General features: G+C 37.3%; 2 protein-coding genes across 2 annotated transcripts; both read right to left on the bottom strand.

The window, feature by feature from the left end:
* Window positions 1-219: 219 nt before the first annotated feature.
* Window positions 220-774, bottom strand: LOC132061463 (uncharacterized protein At5g23160-like). Its single transcript, XM_059454279.1, has one exon. The coding sequence runs from the start codon at window positions 772-774 to the stop codon at window positions 220-222; it is 555 nt and encodes a 184-aa protein (XP_059310262.1).
* A 2,827-nt stretch (window positions 775-3,601) lies between these two features.
* Window positions 3,602-6,102, bottom strand: LOC132061462 (uncharacterized). The gene is made up of 4 exons (XM_059454278.1): window positions 5,793-6,102; window positions 5,580-5,699; window positions 5,150-5,488; window positions 3,602-3,715 (listed from the first exon to the last, which is right to left on the bottom strand). The coding sequence occupies exons 1-4, from the start codon at window positions 5,964-5,966 to the stop codon at window positions 3,602-3,604; spliced, it is 747 nt and encodes a 248-aa protein (XP_059310261.1). The 5' UTR covers window positions 5,967-6,102.
* Between the last annotated feature and the right edge of the window lie 13,425 nt (window positions 6,103-19,527).

Raw genomic sequence — 19,527 nt, 5'->3', positions numbered from 1 at the left:
TAGACAATCTTTTAGAGCAAACAACCATCTTTTTTTAACTCTCCAATATATGTCAAAAATTTACACAAAAATTCAATCGAAATTAAAAAACTTGTTTCTCCTTTTTTTTTTTTTCCTCTCCTTTTCCCTTCTCGTTTTCCTTTTTGTTTAAAATAATGAATAGAAAATATCCCACCCAAAAAGGGACAAAATAAAGAAGAAAATTCATTAGCAAAAGACCTACAAAAATCCAACACCATTCTTATGATTTCTCTCCAAAAATCCTTCCAACACAACTTTCTTCTTGTACTCCTCCGAGTTCACGTTAATGCCGCCGGCAATGCCAAGTTGCCAACCTTTCCAGCAATGATCTCCGGTATTCGAAACCCGAGGAAGAAAATAAAACCATGCACACGTACAAATAATGGCACAAGCCTTGCCCCAAAACAACATTATCAATAGGGTCACCATTAGAATTGACATGCAAATAATTGAGTCAAAGTTGCTATTATTAATTTCTTGATCATGTTGTTGACTTGACCTCTCTTCGTTGACTTTTTCAGTGGCGGTTGACGCCGGTGATTTCTTCCGTTTTGGTGGCGGAACAGATGTTGATTGGGAAAGTTTGATCTCATATTTGTCTTTTGTTGAATTTATCAAAGTTGCTATTATTAATTTCTTGATCATGTTGTTGACTTGACCTCTCTTCGTTGACTTTTTCAGTGGCGGTTGACGCCGGTGATTTCTTCCGTTTTGGTGGCGGAACAGATGTTGATTGGGAAAGTTTGATCTCATATTTGTCTTTTGTTGAATTTATAAGGTGGCTCAAATTATGAGTACTAGAAATAGTAAAACTTCTTGAAAATCACGTTGAATATTCATGTACGTTGTCTAATGAGTGATCCAAAACTTTTGTTGTTTTTGTGGATGATATCCTTTGTTTTATTGTTTTATGATCCTTTGTCTGAAAATAATGAGGTAAACAAAATTGTTTAAACAATTATTTTACTGATTTAAGATGTGTACAGGAGGGCAAGAAGAAAACAAGGTAAGAAATACCACGTAAAGAAGATTATTTATCTTTGTTTGACTTCTTCAAAAGATCGCCACGCTCGTGGATCCTCCAGAAGTTAGTATAATGCATTCTTATTTTATAAGGACCCGACATAGATATGATAGCATTCTTATTTTATAAGGACCCGACATAGATGTGATAGCATTTTGGGGAATCCAAGTAACTTATGTTACTGTATTAAAATCTTGTAAAGGTGAAAATATTTGGAAAAAATGGGGAAGAAATCTCATACTTCTCAAAAGAAGAGCATCATTTGCGTAGACATCTAACATAGGAAAGTACATATAGTTCAGCCAAAAGAAGAAAAACAAAATGGGGGAAAATTGTATAAATTAATATTTAAGTCAAGTCTTGGTATTAGGAATTTGATCATAAACGTCGAACTGATTAATCCATTAGTGTCAAAGTTTTCATTCTATAACTTTAACCAAATAATTAATCACTAACGTCGAACTAATTAATCCATTAGTGTCAAAGTTTTCATTCTATAATTTTAACCAAATAATTAATCACTAACGTCGAACTAATTAATCCATTCGTGTCAAAGTTTTCATTCTATAATTTTAACCAAATAATTAATCACTAAAAGTAAATAGAGGGAAAGCATGCAAAGAAAGAAATTCCACCCAAAAACAAGAAGAGTCCAAAATCCAGAAAAGAGAAAGAAATTAAAAGTTTCCCTATATTTCAGATAGAACATTTTCTAAACATGGATTTGAAAAAAAAAATGTGAATGGTACTATCTAGAAACTCCATACAAATAGTGTAAATCTAAATTCTTTTAGTTATATGTCACCTTCTATTGGAAATTAGATTTGGGCCACCCACGTGGGCCAACCCAGATTCATATCCACATAAATAAATATATAAAATGAGTTATATATTATTATTTAATAAATAAAGGGAAAAGACACAAGTAGGGGTGGTCATGGTTTGGTTTAGGTCGGTTATTAATTAAAACCATAACCAAATCAATTTAGTCGATTTTTAAATGTCTAAAACCATGACTAAACCAAATAAAATAATAACCACCGGTTTGGTTATTGTCGGGTTGGTTCGATTTTATGGTTTATGACTAGCAGCCATGAGACTTATCAGTAAAACATTAAAAAGTTGAAAAAGACATGTCTTTTTTTTTGTTCAAACGATAACTTTTATTTATAGCTAAAGGAGGAACATACATCATAAAAACATTTTCACTATTAGTGATAGTGTAGTACTCAAGTTACCCAAAGTTGCTAAACTATTACATATAGAGAGAGCTAAAAACTAATTTAGTAGTGGTTGCACCATTTTTGTCATCTTAATACACATACCTCAAAATAAAGTAGAGCATATGAGCTTTTAGTTGTTGTTACAAACATACATATTAATTAAACATGAAGACTACCTAAAATTAAAATTAAAATATATGAAATAAAAAAACTTTGTGTAACGATCCCAAACTTTGGGACAGTACTTGCATTTTTCCCTCAATTCTCCCATTTTATTAAAAAACTTTGTGTAATGATCCCCAACTTCAGATGTTTTTCTATCATTATCTCCAAGGCTAGGGTCTCGACTACAAGGAGTTATTCTTTTATGCTTTTTAGGAGGATTACCCACGGAAGAAGTATTAGGGCATTAGCATGTACTTGAGTTGCAGCAAATGCTGATGCTACTGAAGTATCTTCTATAGGAACCTCCAAATCTATAACCTCTGTCCTTAAATATTAGAAGTTTAGGACCCATTTAGACAAGAAAAAAGAAAGGTATAAATTCAAAAAAAGAAAAGAAGAAACAACCTAAAATCAAATGGCTGACAAAGAAAGGCTAAAAATTTAAGTTAAAGACATTAGACTCTAACGTGAGCTTCTGTTAATAGGTTTACACTTAACACTTAAAAGAGTTAAAAGACTTAAAGACATGGGCTTGGACGTATTCTTAAATACATGGGCCTTAAACAATCATGTGAAATAAGTAGACCAAAAATCAAATTAATGACTAAAAGGTATAAAATATTTATAATTATTTATGAAAAACTGATATTATACATATAAATAATTATAAAATTTATGTATATAATTTAGCGGTTTGGTTCGGTTATTTTTTAATAGAACCATAACCAAACCAAATATTATCGATTTTTAAATTTAACCAAACCAAACCAAACCAAATGTCGATTTTTTTTATTCGGTTTGGTTTTGGTTTTAACCAAAACCGTGAATAGCCTAGACACAACTGTTAGGAAGTTACTTAACAGTTGTATCCTTTCGGGATTGAAAGAATATAAGCAAGTTTATGTTGAAGAAACAGATGCTTTCTTTTCCTCTAACGCACAAAAAGACAAAAACTCTCTTCTTCTTTTGGTGAAGAACTTCTGTGGAAGATTCTTACTTTGTTCATAGAGAAATCTTCTTTTCTGTAACAGGTACGATCATAAACTGTGAATTTTATAGCGTAGTTCGTGTTTATAATATGTGATTACATTATCGACTAGTAAAACAAATATTGCAGAATCCTGGGAGAACTATGTGTTCTAGATTGTTGTATTTTCCTTCATTGGCATCAAAGCATAAGAGTAATTTTTGATTTCCTAGTCGATTTTTGCATTATAGCAAGTTTTTCTTTCACGGGATTGTTGTATTGGTTAATTTTGTCACCGGTGAGGTTTTCCTTAATCTGTACCAAAGAACGCCAGAAGAGAAAACTCATTCACACAAAAGAATCGAAATTTTCGTAGCCTTAATAGCACAGAAAGGAAGACATAGAATTCTTAAAAAAAAAAAAAAAAAACTTTTACTCTTTTTTTGGTTCACTGTGTTAGTTTCTTCGTTTGGTGAAAGTAACGCAAAAGAAAAAAAAAAAAAAATTTATAAGCCTCGCTTCTCTTGGAAAGAAAGGGTGATTCTACGTATCAAAGATCCAACAGAACGCGTTTTTATGTGCATTAGATGCTCTCACCTCTCTCTAAAATCTAGTGAGAGAAAGACCACTATTCCAAAGTATACCAAGTCAATCTATCATTAGGTATGTCGAGTCAATCAATGGAAATGAAGGGAGTAGATACTGAAATGACAGAGGAGGAGGAGGATTCATTGGCAAGAAGCAACAACAAATATAAGGAGGAGCAAGTTCTACCAAAAGTAAGTTTTCCGGACACACTACTAAAAAAACGGAAAAAACGGAAAAAAACGTTGACTACTACAAAAACCGACGTCTAGCGTCGGTTTTTTTAATGAAACCGACGGGAAACCGACATTTTAACCTCCGTCGGTTTTAATAGCCTCGCTTTCAGAAAACCGACGGACAACGTCGGTTTTAACCGACGGACAGCATCGGTTACGTTGTCCGTCGGGTTTTATTGAAATATTTTTAAAAATTAAAAAAAAAAATTAAAAAACCGACGGACGGGGGTCGGTTTTATTAAATTCGGATTTTTTATCTTATATATAAATAATATATATTTTATGAAAAAACGACGCACTGCGTCGGTTTTGTTATATAATTTTTTTATTTTTAATTATAAAACCGACACAGCGAGTCGGTTTTTTTGTTAAATATAAGCATTAATTCCGTAAAACCGATTACGAGTCGGTTTTCTGGAAAATCTGCAAAATTAATTTCCAGAAAACCGACGGACAGAGTCGATTTTCTGGAAAATCTGCAAAATTAATTTCCATAAAACCGACGGACAGAGTCGATTTTCCGTCGGTTTTCTGGAAAATTTTCAGCAGGCAAATCCGCATTTTTCGCAACCACACTCGCACAAAAACCAGTACCAAAATCGCTCGTAAACCAATAACAAAAGTCGCTCAAAATTAGCATTAAAATGCTCCAAATCAATTCTAAAAGAGCTACAACACATAAAATCATCCTAAGTAATAATAAAACACATCAAATACGATCTAAATAAACCTTCAAAGTTCGAAATATTTAAATGACCAACCAAAAGTACCATTAACTAGTTTTAACATAAGTCCATTATTAAATTCAAACTACTACAATCGATCATCCGGTGTTCGGCTACGAAATCACCGTCATCATCATCTTCCGGGTCGAGGGGAGGGGAGAAGGGGGCACACCAAAACGTCCACATGCGATGTGGCTTTTAACTTGTGCCATTAGCAATTCAATATTCGCTTTCATGGTGTTACTTTCCTCAACTCTTCTTGCCTCGGTTTCGCCTAATTTCCTATTAAGTTCAAAGAATTTGTCGCGCCATAGCCGCGACCCGAACATCATCAACTCCTCGGCTTGTCGAGAAGACCCTTCACCTCGCAATCCCGACCGAAGGCGACTTAAGTTGTTCCTTGGGCCTAGACCGTACGCTCTACCCTTTTGTACTCCCCCAACTGCTCTACACCAAAAATCTATCTCTAATTCCGGTGGAGGACGGCTCGGATGCTCAGGCTGAGTTTGGCTGTACTGGTCCACATGATCCATATATTGCCTCTGTATATTAAAAAATGAAACTTAGTATATAACGAATATTATCATAATTAAACTTATATATAATTACTTAAATAATAAAATTATCACTTACATAGGATTCACGAGCCCTGTCCTCAACCCATAAGGTCGGATCCGACTCGTGCTTCTTCTTTTTTGTATGGGTCTTTAGGAATAGCTGATCCTGAGTTGGCATCTGTCCCGTAGCTTTTTTCTGCAAAAAAAAAAAAAAAAGTTAAACATAAAATTAATAGCTCAATAATGATATATTGATCGTAGGTAACTTTAAAAGTATAAAATTACTTACCATTGTCCTAGCCACGTGCCCCTGACTTCTTGCACCCGCAGTGTGCAAAGAGCCACCTTTCTGGGATGCACGGGCAGCCTTTGCCTGCTCAGACTTGGCGATAAACTCAGGAGTTTGCCAATATGCCTTAAGTTTCTCCCACTGTTCAGCGTTTAGCCATTGGGGCATCATCATATACCTTCTAGCCCTCGAAAACCAATCAGACAACCTTGCACTCCCCTTCTTCTCAAAGTTTGCAAAGCAATCCTATCATTGTCCATTGGATCCCATGTACAATACATCTGCAAATCAAATAGCTAATGTTAGATGATTTATATAAAAGTAAATTCAAGTTATAAAATATGTATAATAAGATGCATACGTTAAACTCTCTAAACATAGCCTCGTCGAGTATCATATGGGATTTCAGTCCATGAAGTATAAAAATGATTGCCATAAAGCCTCCGAACAACATCCAAGATGACTTTTGTAGTGTCGTGATTCCGGATAGAACCCGTAGATTAAAAAAAATAATGCATATTAGATTAAGATGAAAAAAAAACGTTAGGAAAACTTAATAAAAGACAATCTTACCCAACTCCCTCAGCACGATGAAAATCCGACCTATCGCATCTCTATCTCCCGCTGTAAACCATGATGTATCGGTCCCCGCATAGGAGGAGCGGTGCAGTGCAGTGCAGGAGCGAGGTGCGGAGCAGAGAGTGTGTGCAGGAGGACGACGATGGGTCTGAGACTGGTTGGATGGCAGTGACTCGTGCTCGTAGCCGTTATCTCTAAGGCGCAAATTAGATACACTTGGAGGTGTACCATTTGGAGAAGGAGAAGGAGAAGAAGACAAAGTGGCCGATGTGCTAGGAGATCCGCCACGTGGTGGGCAATACATAGGTGTAGGTATAGAAGTAGGATAGGTAAATGATGTCGGCCGAGGTGGTGCGGCCGAAAGACCCATCGACCGACCGGCCCCTGCATAGAAGAGCCAGGCATAAAAAAAGAAGGCGGAGTAGACTGCATATGTGGAGCGGACGGAATGGACTGACTACTAGTAGCTGTAGGATCTATAGGTCTTTTATCTTTTCTCTTACTAGTACCTCCAGCTCTACCTCTATCTCTACCTCTACCTCTACCTCTACCTTGATCACTACCACCTGATGACATCTGCATACATAAAATTAATAACTCAATAATGATATATTGATCGTAGGTAAAAATTTAACAAGTATAGAATGTGTTATTATCAAGTATAGAATAAACTAACATGCAACTAGTTATCCTCCCACTCATCCTCGCTTGTTTCATTTTCATCAGATGATTCTTCCTCATCGCTTGTTTCAGGTCCATCGGTCGATTCTTCCTCAACATTTTCTATGATAGTTACATCATCTTCATCAACTTCTTCCAATATGTGTTGAGGATGTTCCAAACTATTTTCTAACTCTCGTGTCAACCGTTTGATGAACAATCGTTACATCATTTTGATACGCCACATCTAATGCATTATCGACCTCAATCCTCCCCACAGCTTAGTCTTTATAACCACCCACCAATCACCTTATCCCTACGCAAAGGATATGGAGCATAATAGACTCGCTTAGCATTTTGTGCAATTATAAAGGGATCATAGCGATTGTATTGTCTTGTGTGTTTGACTTCAATTATGTTATGTTGACGATTCACCCTTGTACCTCTTTGGCTTGGATCAAACCACTTGCACCGAAATAATGTTATCTTCTTCTTAGGGTAACCTGGATACTTAAGTTGTATGATCTCCTGCAGCACACCGTAATAATCAACAGTTACACCGCTACCATCAGCATCGCCTTTAATGCACACTCCACTATTATTCGTCTTCTTATATTGAGAAACTTCTTCGGTTTGAAACTTGTAGCCATTAACAATGTACTTTTTCATTGTCCTAACTTCATTGCCTGGTCCAAGAGCTATATCTTTCACAAATTGGGAATGTTCTCCTGTATGATAAACCTATATAATAAGGAGGAAAATTAAAATTCAATAACTTCTATGTAGCCTACATTTAATTAAAATTATGCAATGAATTTCCACACTTACAAAATCGTACAACCAATGGGAAAACTTAGAATATATGGCTTCATCGCCCTCAAGTTCTACGAAGTAATCGCTCGACATATGCAAGATTTTCATTAGTTTCACCCTTATCGGTTACCCATTTAATTCAAAAGTAACATAATTCGACACTCACCGAATATATACTTGAATTTCGGTGGCAATTGAGCAAAACATGTGTCACAAACCGATTGCCTCTCCATACTACTCGGGTTCGTTTTGGAGGCTTTTTAACCTCGTCCGGTTGATTAAAGATGGACATTGGTGGGTAGTTATGTTCAACCCCACCCTCATCATTACGGTTGGGCCTATTTCTCATACACGACACTTGCTCTCCGAAATAATATGAAAGTAAATGCGCTGTTTCCTTTGCAAGATACGCTTCACAAATAGATCCTTCAATCTTAGATCTCTCGCTTAGCCAATTTTTTGCATTTGCCAATGGTCCCGCACACATGTTTAATATCAATAGGAACGAGAATTAGTTAACAAAATACCGTTAAAGAAAGAGCTAGTAAGTTTGGTTACTTACCTCTCGAAAGGATACATCCACCTAGTTTGAACCGGCCTCCAAGGCGCGCCTCTTGTACAAGATGAATGGGAAGATGTTCCATCACATCAAAAAATCCACACGGAAAGATCTTCTCGAGCTTAGTTGTAATGATCGGAATATTTCGTTCCATTCTTTGAAGGTTTTCTACCGTCAAAGTGTTAGAACATAAATCCTTGAAGAACAAACTTATCTCTCGTGATTGGTTTCCATATTCTTTCCGGTAGGCGGCTAAATGCAATAGGAATCAAAGTTTCCATGAAAACATGGCAATCATGACTTTTCATACCAATTAATTTTCCTTCATTCATATCAAGACGCTTGTCAAAATTAGACGCATACCCCTCTCCGGCATCCGCAAATTCTTAATCCATTGACAAATCTGTCGTTTCTCCTCCAAAGTGAATGAAAAACTAGCCTTGGGCTTGAACACTTTATTATTCGCTAACTCTTGCAAGTTCAATTCAGGGCGCCTACAATATTCCTTCAGGTCCAATCTAGCTTTTGGGTTATCTTTTGTCTTGCCTTTAACATCCATAACATTGTTGAACATATTATCAAAGTAATTTTTTTCAATATGCATCACATCAAGATTATGCCGTAGAAGATTATCCTTCCAATACGGTAACTCCCCGAATATGCTCGTTTAGTCCAATTATGTTCAACACCATAACCAGGTAGTCTATAAGGGGCAACTTCGTGACCTTAGGCAAGTGACAAACCCTCCCCCAAATTTCTTCTCCGACAATGTTCGAGGTGGGGGATCATTTTCAATTTTATTCTTTCTAAATGCTTGTTTCATTTTCCGAATTGGTGATCCATAGGCAAGAATTGACGATGACAATCAAACCATGAATTTTTGTGGCCATGTTTTAAAGTGAAAGCGTTACTAGTTTCCATGCAATGAGGACAAGCAAGCTTTCCAGCAGTCATCCAACCGTACAACATCCCATACGCAGGAAAATCGTTAATAGTCCACATCAAAGAAGCACGCATATTGAAATTGCTCTTAGTTGATATATCATATGTCACTACACCTTCACACCACAATTGTTTTAACTCATCAATCAAAGGCTGTAGATAGACATCAATCAAAACTTTTGGATTACGAGGACCAGGGATAACACAATTTAGGAATATATAGGGACTTGTCATACACATCTCAGGCGGTAGATTATATGGAGTAAGAAATACAAGCCAACAAGAATAGGGTGCAGCTGAAACAGAGTATGGTGTGAAACCATCCGCACACAAACCCAAACGAATGTTTCTTGATTCACTAGCAAAATCAGGATAAGTTCTATCAAAATGTTTCCACGCTTCTCCATCCGATGGATGACACATAACACCAGGTGGCCTTCTATTTTCGCCGTGCCATCTCATGTGAGGAGAGTAACTCGGCGATGCAAACAACCTCTTTAACCTAGGTATAATAGGTAAATAATGCATCGCCTTAATTGGAACCGTCTTCCCACTTGGTGTCCGCTTATAACGCGCATGTCCACATATTTTACATTCATTTAAATCAACATCTTGCTTATAGAACAACATACAACCGTTTGGACAACAATGAATTCTATCATACGACAATCCTAATTTGGAAACCAATCTCTTTGCTTCATAGTAACTCTTAGGTATGTCGAATTCCGGACTAACTAGTTCCCCACAAGCTTAATCATTGAATCCATAGCAGACTTCAACAGCAATGTCAATCGATTTGATGTTAATCATTCTAACCGCAATAGACAACTTAGAATGCTGACTCCCTACCCAAAGTGGATGACTAGCCTCTTCTAATTCTTGATAGAAGCGCATTGCTTCTTCATTAGGAGGTTCCTCAAAATTTTGCTCAGGTTCAAACCCAGACTGTACGCCAAAAGCATCATTAACCATATCATTAACTCTATCATATTGGCGTGACTATATTCCCGCGACACACTACTTTCACCGACAACAATATTGTAAAATATACCATTGACCCCATCAGTCTCTCCATGATCAGTCCAAACATAATATTTCGCTTAAACCCACGACTATATAAATGAACCCTAACCGCTTCCTAAGTTTCAAATACTTCATACACCGGCAATGAGAACAAGGACACCTAATTACCCCTTCATTTTGAAAAGGGTAAAGTGTCATTGCATGTTTGATAAACCCATCAACACCTTCAACAAATTCATCATGTACACCCACACGATTACTATTATTCATATTATACATCCACATACGATCCATCTACAAAAATATACCCACAAATTATCGAGGTTATAGAAATATATTATAACTTAAGAATTTCGACTTAAAATATAACTTAAGAAAACAATCCCAACCATTTCTAACTTTGGATTCTCAATAACAATTCTAACTTTAATAATTTATAAATTTTAACTTTAATATAATTTTGAAAAGCACAATCCCAACTAATTCTAACTTTGAATTCTCAATAACAATTCTAACTTTAATAACTTATGGATTCTAACTTTAATTCTAAAAATTCAAAAGTAAATCTAGTCAAATAAAATCTACATTTTAGTTTTGAGGTTATAGAAATATTATAACTTAATAATTCTAACATAACTTAATAATTCTAACTTAATTTGAAAAGCACAATTCCAACCAATTCTAAAAAATTGAAAAGTAAATCTAGAGAAATAAAATCTACATTTTAGTATTGAGGTTATAGAAATACTATAACTTAACAATTCTAACTTTGAAAAGCACAATCTCAATCAATTCTAATTTAGAATGATCAATAACAATTCTAATAACTTATGGGTTTCTAACAAAAAGCACAATCCAACAACAACAAAAAAACTAGTCAAATAATTAAAGTATATATTTTTGCACATATTCAACATCAACAATATTACAAAGAATGATAACTAAGCTAACACAAATACATTGACAAAGAATATGAAATATAGCACAATCTCAACCCCAAAAAAAAAAATGACAAGTAAATTAAACTAGGCAAATAAAGTTTACTTTTTTTTTTTCACAAATTCAACATTAATAACATTGCAAATGATGTTTAACAAAGCTAAATAGACGAGCATTAGGCCTAAAATCTACAAATAAAACTAAGATTAAAAGAATTTTAAATGCCCTAATTTAAGAGAAACTAACCTTCAAAATGGGTTTGGGGTAGGGGGGAAGGAGCTGCGGAGGCAGCGGCGTTGGGCGGCGGCGAGGGGGGCGGCGTCGGGCGGAGGGGAGGGGGGCGGCGGCTAGGGTTTGGGGAGGGTGGGGATTAATTTTGAAGAAGACAGCTGAAATGGGAAAGAATCCCGTCACTGCCCATTTATAGAAAAACCGACGGACAAAACCGACTCTGTCCGTCGGTTTTTTCCGCACATTTGACCGGAATTTGACCCCAAAAATTAAAAAAAAAAACGAAACCGACACTGTCCGTCGGTTTCTTAAAAAAAAAAAAAAATGTTTATTATTTTTTTTAAAAACAAAATGAATTGTATATTATTTATAATATTTTTTAAAATAAAACCGACGTACGACGTCGGTTTTATATTAATTTTTTTTTTTTTAATTAAACCGACGTGGGACGTCGGTTTATTTTGGCGGAATTATATTTTCCAAAAAAAATTCGTCGGTTTGCCGATTAAAATAATTAAAAATACAAAAAAACCGATGTTGTCCGTCGGTTTTTGATCCGTCGATTAAAATACATTAAATGAATGCAAAAACCTTATCGTGACGAGGTTATAAACCACACTCAAATTTCATTATCCATTCGATAAACAAAGACTTTACCAGCCATGGAAACATGCCATTATCATTAAATTATTGGGAAAACATATGGGATATAACCAACTCCAACATAGGATAAAAAAATTATGGGTCACTGTGGAATGCCTAAGTTTGATAGATCTGGGCAACGATTATTACCTCATTAAACTAAATTCAGCAGATTTATATCACAAAGCACTCCACAAAGGTCCCTAGTTCATAGGTTCCCAGTTCCTCACAGTTAGACAATGGACTCTTAAATTCAACCCTCGCCTGCATCCAATTGCTTATGAAACCATCTGGGTACGACTAGAGGGACTTCCCACCAAATATTACGACATAGATATCCTCAAAAAGATAGGCGAAGTTATGGGGACGGTACTCAAAATTGATAACTGCACATCAAACACTACCAGGGGAAGATATGCGCGGCTATGCATCTGTGCACAAGTTGAGGAAAAAATGCCTACCGATGTAATGCTTGGAAATCATCACCAAGACATCACATACGAAACAACAACACAATTATGCACCAGATGTGGATGCCTGGGCCACGTCGTTCATGTCTGTCCTACAAATGCAAATCCACCCACACAAACTAACGACGAGGAACAAAATTACAAGGAACATGCCACTGATGCAGAACAAAAGCACAGCACTACCGAATGGCAAACAGTCTCCTATGACAAACGAAGGTACAATCATTCCTCTCCTACTACTGATACTTTTGCTAGCATTAGCACCAGAAACAATGCTGCTATTGAGCAGGGAAAAAGGGGAAAAACAATTACTGGAAAAATTGCAAGTGTTATGAACATGGATACCACTGTGGGACGCACCAACAACAACGACAATGACAACAAAAATTGACGAAGAGGGGAAAAACAAGGGACTGTGCAACACCTAGCAAATTGATGAACAAATTGGAAAAAAAAAATGAAACAGAAAAAAAAAGAAACGAAAAATGAAAAAAATGAAAAAAAAAGAAAAAAATAAAGCAAATACGACTGAGCAAGACAACATAACGTGGCTCTCCAAAACACAGATGTGGACATGCCTATGTCACCAGAAAATGGAGACGTAACCAGGCAAGCCACCACTCAGTACAGCCATCAACATCGAGAAAAAGTAAAAACAGTAACTAGTACGCCGCCTACTGTTACAAAACTAATCTCCATCTATGAAAATGACAGCCCCCACCCATTAGCCAACAACATAAGAAATCCTAAAACCTTGACCCTTCAGAATAAACTTCCAAAGGTCCAGAAAACCAATGTCAACATATCAGACAAAAACACCTTTTCATATCCTTGTGATAAAGACAAGCACACATCTCCCAAAAAACCATCTACCTCACTATCAAGTAAAAAACAACACCAAGTACAACAAAAGAAATCCTCCAAAGACATCCAAAATAAACCACCCATTGGGACCCATACTGACAAGCCAGCATTAAATGTTTGCCCCAATCTAGCCTCAAAATCTACATCCCTACTAACTACAGATAAGAGCTCTGTTACATCAGGAACTATTACCAAGAAAGAAAATGAAACCTCCATTATCGCCTTTGAACAATCCACCATTAAATCTAATCTCTCTACAAAGCCAACACCCACAGAGAATAATCAACTCAACTGCTCCGTCATTACACCCAATGATTCGAGCACTGTTGAGACGACCCTTGCTCTATACATACCCATGACCCCTGTAGACACAACCCAATCCCACTCTTCATCTCTATCGGTGGAGCTAGTACAACAAAGACCAACTCCCACCCTTCATCAACCCAACAATGCCGAGATTCTTCCCCCCACACTACCACCGCCGACCCCTCCATCACTACCACCACTCCCACCACATAGAACCAATACACCATAACCGCTATCAACAACCAGAATTCCCAATTGACCACCTACCCAAAACTACAGACCTTCAAATTTACTCACCTACCCAAACTTACTATGTTCAAGCCACCTTCCTCCCAGTACAAGTCATGGTCAGTCAAGCTTACTATTACAACCAATCCAATTTCCCAACGCTTATGCAGACCACCAAGAGGCCCAGTTCATGGAATGGGGGCAGACCCAAAGGAACTTAGTTCCTCCCCCCACATGTAACTTGGATCTTCTCAGCAAAGACGTGATGATGATGCTAGAAAACACCCATATTCTCGCACATCTGGTAAACCAAGGACTACACACCCACATGCAGACCCAGACAGCATTACAGACACTCCAAGTACAAGAGATAGGAGCTTTGGAAATCATCCACCAGCTCAGCCTTTTTAACAATCACGGGATAAACAACACCAATCAGGGTCCTACAGTAGTTGCACAGACAGAAGCAGGACCATCCCAGAGCTCACCCCAACAAGTGAGCTCCTCAAGCGCATCGGAGGAGGAGATGGGGACACTGCCACCATTACCAGAAACTCTAGACATCAACCAAGATCAGGTCGTACCGGACCTGGATGAGGAAGCATTACACAATATGAAGGAGGAACAGGAACATTTCTACCAATCACTGAATCAGGGTTAGTGGGTTCCAAGCATCCTAGAACAGACGATGCAGAACATACCATTGAGGAATCATCTTTCTCTTACTCTCCATGAAAACGAGGAAAAAAAATACCTCGTCTCAATCCCAATGGAAGCCCTTCGAGTGGCACTGAACATCCGCACTTACCCGCTCACATTACTCCACAAATATGCTATCTTAATGATACCAATGCTGATAGAACAGCATATACCAATGAAGCAAGGGCCATCGCATCCACTGTTAGCACATCTGGAAATATCTTTGGCTTACGGAGGGAGCTCGATTACAACACCAAATGACGAAATGAAAGTGATGCTATGGAACTGTAAGGGATGCAATAACCCCAATTTTAAAAGAAACTTCAAAACTATAGTGGAATGGCATAACCCCAACATCATTTGTTTAACTGAAACTAAAATGATTAAACATGATAGTCTACTAGATCTGATCAAGTTTACATATTTATTTGACATCTCGGCTGATGGATACTATGGCGGAGTGGCACTTATGTGGAGAGGCGATGAAATCACAATAGATCCAGTGGCGATCACAGATCAGGATATACATGTCACTATCAAGGTAAATTAGTCTTCTCAACCTTGGCTACTCTCCCTTGTCTATGCTAGTACTTTATATGCCAATAGAATCATCCTTTGGAATAATCCGATAAAAGTAGCATGAAATTTTAAGATGCCTTGGCTACTGTGTGGTGACTTTAATGAGGTCACAGCAGCCAATGAAAAGTATGGGGGGAATCCCATTAATAATAAACGATCCTCTGCCTTTATAAAATGTTTGGATAATATCGGAATGATTGACTTAGGTTTTACGGGTAGTAAATATACATGGACTAATAAAAGAAAAAGTAGGGGACAGGTCATCCTTGAACGATTGGACAGATTTTTACCTAATATGGACTGGCTTCGTATCTTTAATGATGCTACAGTGACGCATCTCCCTCGCACACACTCGGATCACTGTCCACTAATTATGAACACTGACAGACCAGTAGGAAAACCCACTTCTTCTTTAGATTCGAGACTATGCGGTTACGACACCCGGATTTTAAACCTCTAGTCAGTTACCACTGGCTCAACAAGAATAACTATCCCCAAAACATTGATGATTTTACTAAGGCTGTAATTGACTGGAGCAAAAATGTTTTTGGTAACATCTTCAATAAAAAAAAAGATTTTATTAAATCGCACTGCGGGTCGTCAAAAAATAAACCCAGATAACAAATCTAACTATCACTACACACTAGAAGAATCCCTTATTGACCAGTACAATGATGTTCTTAAAAGTGAGGAAGATTTTTGAAAACTCAAATCTAGAGTCCAGTGGTTTAATGAAGGAGATGCTAATACCAAATTTTTCCACATTTCCACAGTTCAAAGAAATAGAAAAAATAGGATTATTGGGTTAAAAGATCAAGCGACAAACTGGACCCATAACCCAAATGTTATTCATAACATTGTTTTAGACCAATTTAAAGATATATACACTACTGGACTCATATCCACCATTAGGCCCACCACACCCTCCTTAAGACCTCCTAATAGCCTAGCCCAAACGGATAGTGAAAACATTACTCGTGATTTGTCCATTAGTGAAATCCACAAGGCCATTTTTTCTTTTAAGCCCCTAAAATCTCCGGGCCCAGATGGCCTTCATCCCTTATTTTTCCAAAAATTCTGGCATGAAACTAAAGATGCGGTTACCCAAACGAGTATCAATTCCTTCCAATCCTCCACGATCCCACTAGCCATTAACTATACTCATGTAGTGCTAATTCCCAAAGTGAAAAAGCCGACTAACGTCACCCAATATAGGCCTATCAGTCTCTGTAACACTATTTACAAAACTATTACTAAAATTATTGTAAATCGTATACGACCCTTCCTAAATGATATTATAAGCCCCAACCAAAGTAGTTTCATACCTGGTAGGCGATCAGTGGATAATGCCATTATAGTACAGGAAGCGATACATTCTTTTCAAAAGAATTCTCATTTGAAGCCAAAAATGATGCTTAAAATAGACTTAGAAAAAACCTTTGACAAACTTGAATGGTATTTCATTAGAGAATCCTTGTTAGACCTTAACTTTCCCCTCCAGCTTATAAATCTAATCATGAACTGCATTTTCACTACCACCACTGAAGTCATGATTAATGGCCGTCCTAGTGAGTATTTCAAACCAACTAGAGGCATTCGACAAGGGGACCCGTTATCACTATACTTATTCATTATTTGTATGCAAGCCCTCACTCGTAGAATTAATCATGAGAATGATATTGGCAACTGGAAACCTATAAAAATTAGCTAATCAGGCCCTGAACTGTCCCACCTATTGTTTGCCGATGACTTAGTCCTCTTCGCGGAAGCAAATTTTACCTCTGCTCATGCCATCATCAACACTTTTAACTTGCTTGCACAACACTCTGGCCAAAAGATTAACTTCAGTAAATCCAAAGTCATTTTTTCCAAAAATGTATGTCAAAACGTTATCACCGATATATCCACCAGACTAAACATCATGCCCGCCACCACCTTTAGGAAATATTTAGGATTTCCCATAACGAACCTGCAACCCACAAGCTCCGACTATCAATCACTCATTGACAGAATGAATATCCGCCTTAAGAGGTGGAAAGAAAAACTGCTTACTATGGCAGAGAGGGTAACATTAGCACAATTTGTTCTAAATGCTATCCCAGTACATGTTACGCAACTGAATCTATTGCCAGCAAAAACTATATCTAACATAGATCGCATCTAGCTCAATTTTATATGGGGGACGACTGAGGAAAAGCAAAAAATTCCCTTAGCAAATTGGGAGATGGTAACTCAACCTAAATCCCAAGATGGGCTTGGAATCCACACTGCCACGGGGAAGAATATCTCTCTCCTAACTAACCTTATCTGGCGAATGCATCAAAAGCCTAACACGCTATGGAAAACTATTCTCCTATCAAAGTATAAAATGACCAACAAGAACCATGCTGTCACTAGTAGGAGCTCTGATTCGTACATCTGGAGGAGTACTCTTAAAGCTAAAATAAATTTTATTAGGGTAATGGCCTGGTCTATTGGATCAGGGATTCATATTAATCTTTGGGAAGATCGATGGTTACAGTCAACAAAGACTCTCCGCGAAACTGTCGAGGGACCTCTCATGAAACACAAACTCAATATCCCTCATAGCTCTATCATTAGCTGTCACAACCCAACTAGGGGCCATGACGGGTACCCGGAGCTAACTACCGAGCACAACTCATTCTACTTATCCTGCATTCATTTATTGCTCTCATCCTTCTAATCATAGAGAAACCATTTTCATTTTTTTGACATAACTACGTTTATATACATAAGCCCTTCGGCTATCAAAATAATATATATACATATATACAATAGGGAGATCATGAAACCATACTACCCATACATACGTATCTACAAGCCTCTACTAGAGTACTAGACATAAGGACGGGACAGGACCCCGTCGTGCCCAGATATATACACAAAACAATAAACCAAATAGCACCTCCGAAATAATGGAGGCTCGTAGCTCGCCGATCGGCTCCTATAAACCGGGTCACCTCTCTCGTCTACCTCGCGGGTACGAACACAACTCGTCCAAAAAAGAAAGGATGTCAGTACGAGCATTGTACTGAATATGTAAGGCATGAATAAAACTGACATAACAAAGAAATCATGAACATAAGTTGAAGATATAACCTGCGTAGCCTTTAAGAGTAAATACATTTTATACATATCACATATACCATCGTCGTTGACCCGCATCCGCGTAACCATCATACGCTGCCCACTAGTGGTGTCATGTCCGGCCCTCTAGGCACGGTGTAATCATATGCAGCCCGCCTTTGCGGTGACATATCTGACCATCTAGGCACGCTGAAATCATATGCAACCCGCCTTCGCGGTGACATGTCTGGCCATCTAGGCACGGTGGAATCTCATCATCATATACTTATCATAGGCTTATCATAACCTTATCATAAAGCATGCATTAGAATTCAAAGACAACCTATAACTATACCGGGGTGACGTAAGGTCGAGAACTACCGTTTCCATTATAGAGTAATCATGATCATCATACCTCACCTTGAAAGAACTAGCATCATAATGTGGGTCTAGCAATAATGAATAATATTAAGGAATCGTATAAGGAGCATTAGCTTTATGGAATTATCATATCGTAAGCTTTAGGATCTCTAGGCTTAGACTCATCATTATCGTATTCATAACGTATCTTTTACCTCTATCTCATATGAACCTCTTAATAAACATAGACTCATAATTTTCCGGAATGTAAGAAAGTCATGGAAAAATCAGAGGATTCATGTCATAGGAGTCATGCCTTAGAAAGAAGGGACTAGCCTTACATACCTTTTCGTTTAGCTACTCTACCGCTTGGACATTCTCCTCCAATGTTCACGTTTCTACCTTCAAGAGAGTTTGTACTAACATTAGATAATCGATAGCTTAAGCATGCTTGACTAAAGCTAGAGAAAATTGGGCAGCATTTCCTTTGTTTATACAACTCTCTCCATATCATATATCAACTCCCAAACGTCAATAATAACACTCATAATATCACAAGCAATAATCTTCATTCACCTACATTATCCAAACCTCCCGATTTTACTTCAAACCATCCATAACCATGGTCATAGTATAATATTACATTCATCCCCATATAATGTTTCTCCCATGTTCTTAACGTCATTTATAACATATTTATAGTCATAACATGTCAAGAATCATGATTCATTCTAAGCTACTACTAAAAAATGTC

This window comes from Lycium ferocissimum, chromosome 6, assembly GCF_029784015.1.
Source record: "Lycium ferocissimum isolate CSIRO_LF1 chromosome 6, AGI_CSIRO_Lferr_CH_V1, whole genome shotgun sequence".
Classification (NCBI taxonomy): Eukaryota; Viridiplantae; Streptophyta; class Magnoliopsida; order Solanales; family Solanaceae; genus Lycium; species Lycium ferocissimum.
This window is presented reverse-complemented; position numbering and strand designations above follow the sequence as displayed.

Bases quoted from the DNA above. Each gene is read 5' to 3' on its own strand.
- LOC132061463 (XM_059454279.1), bottom strand. From the start codon at position 774: ATGAGATCAAACTTTCCCAATCAACATCTGTTCCGCCACCAAAACGGA.
- LOC132061462 (XM_059454278.1), bottom strand. From the start codon at position 5,966: ATGATGATGCCCCAATGGCTAAACGCTGAACAGTGGGAGAAACTTAAG. The intron at 5,700-5,792 runs GTAAGTAATTTT...TTTTTTTTGCAG, and splicing joins GGCACGTGGCTAGGACAATG to AAAAAAGCTACGGGACAGAT. The intron at 3,716-5,149 runs GTTAAAAGCCAC...TCTTTGGTACAG, and splicing joins TTGAATTGCTAATGGCACAA to ATTAAGGAAAACCTCACCGG.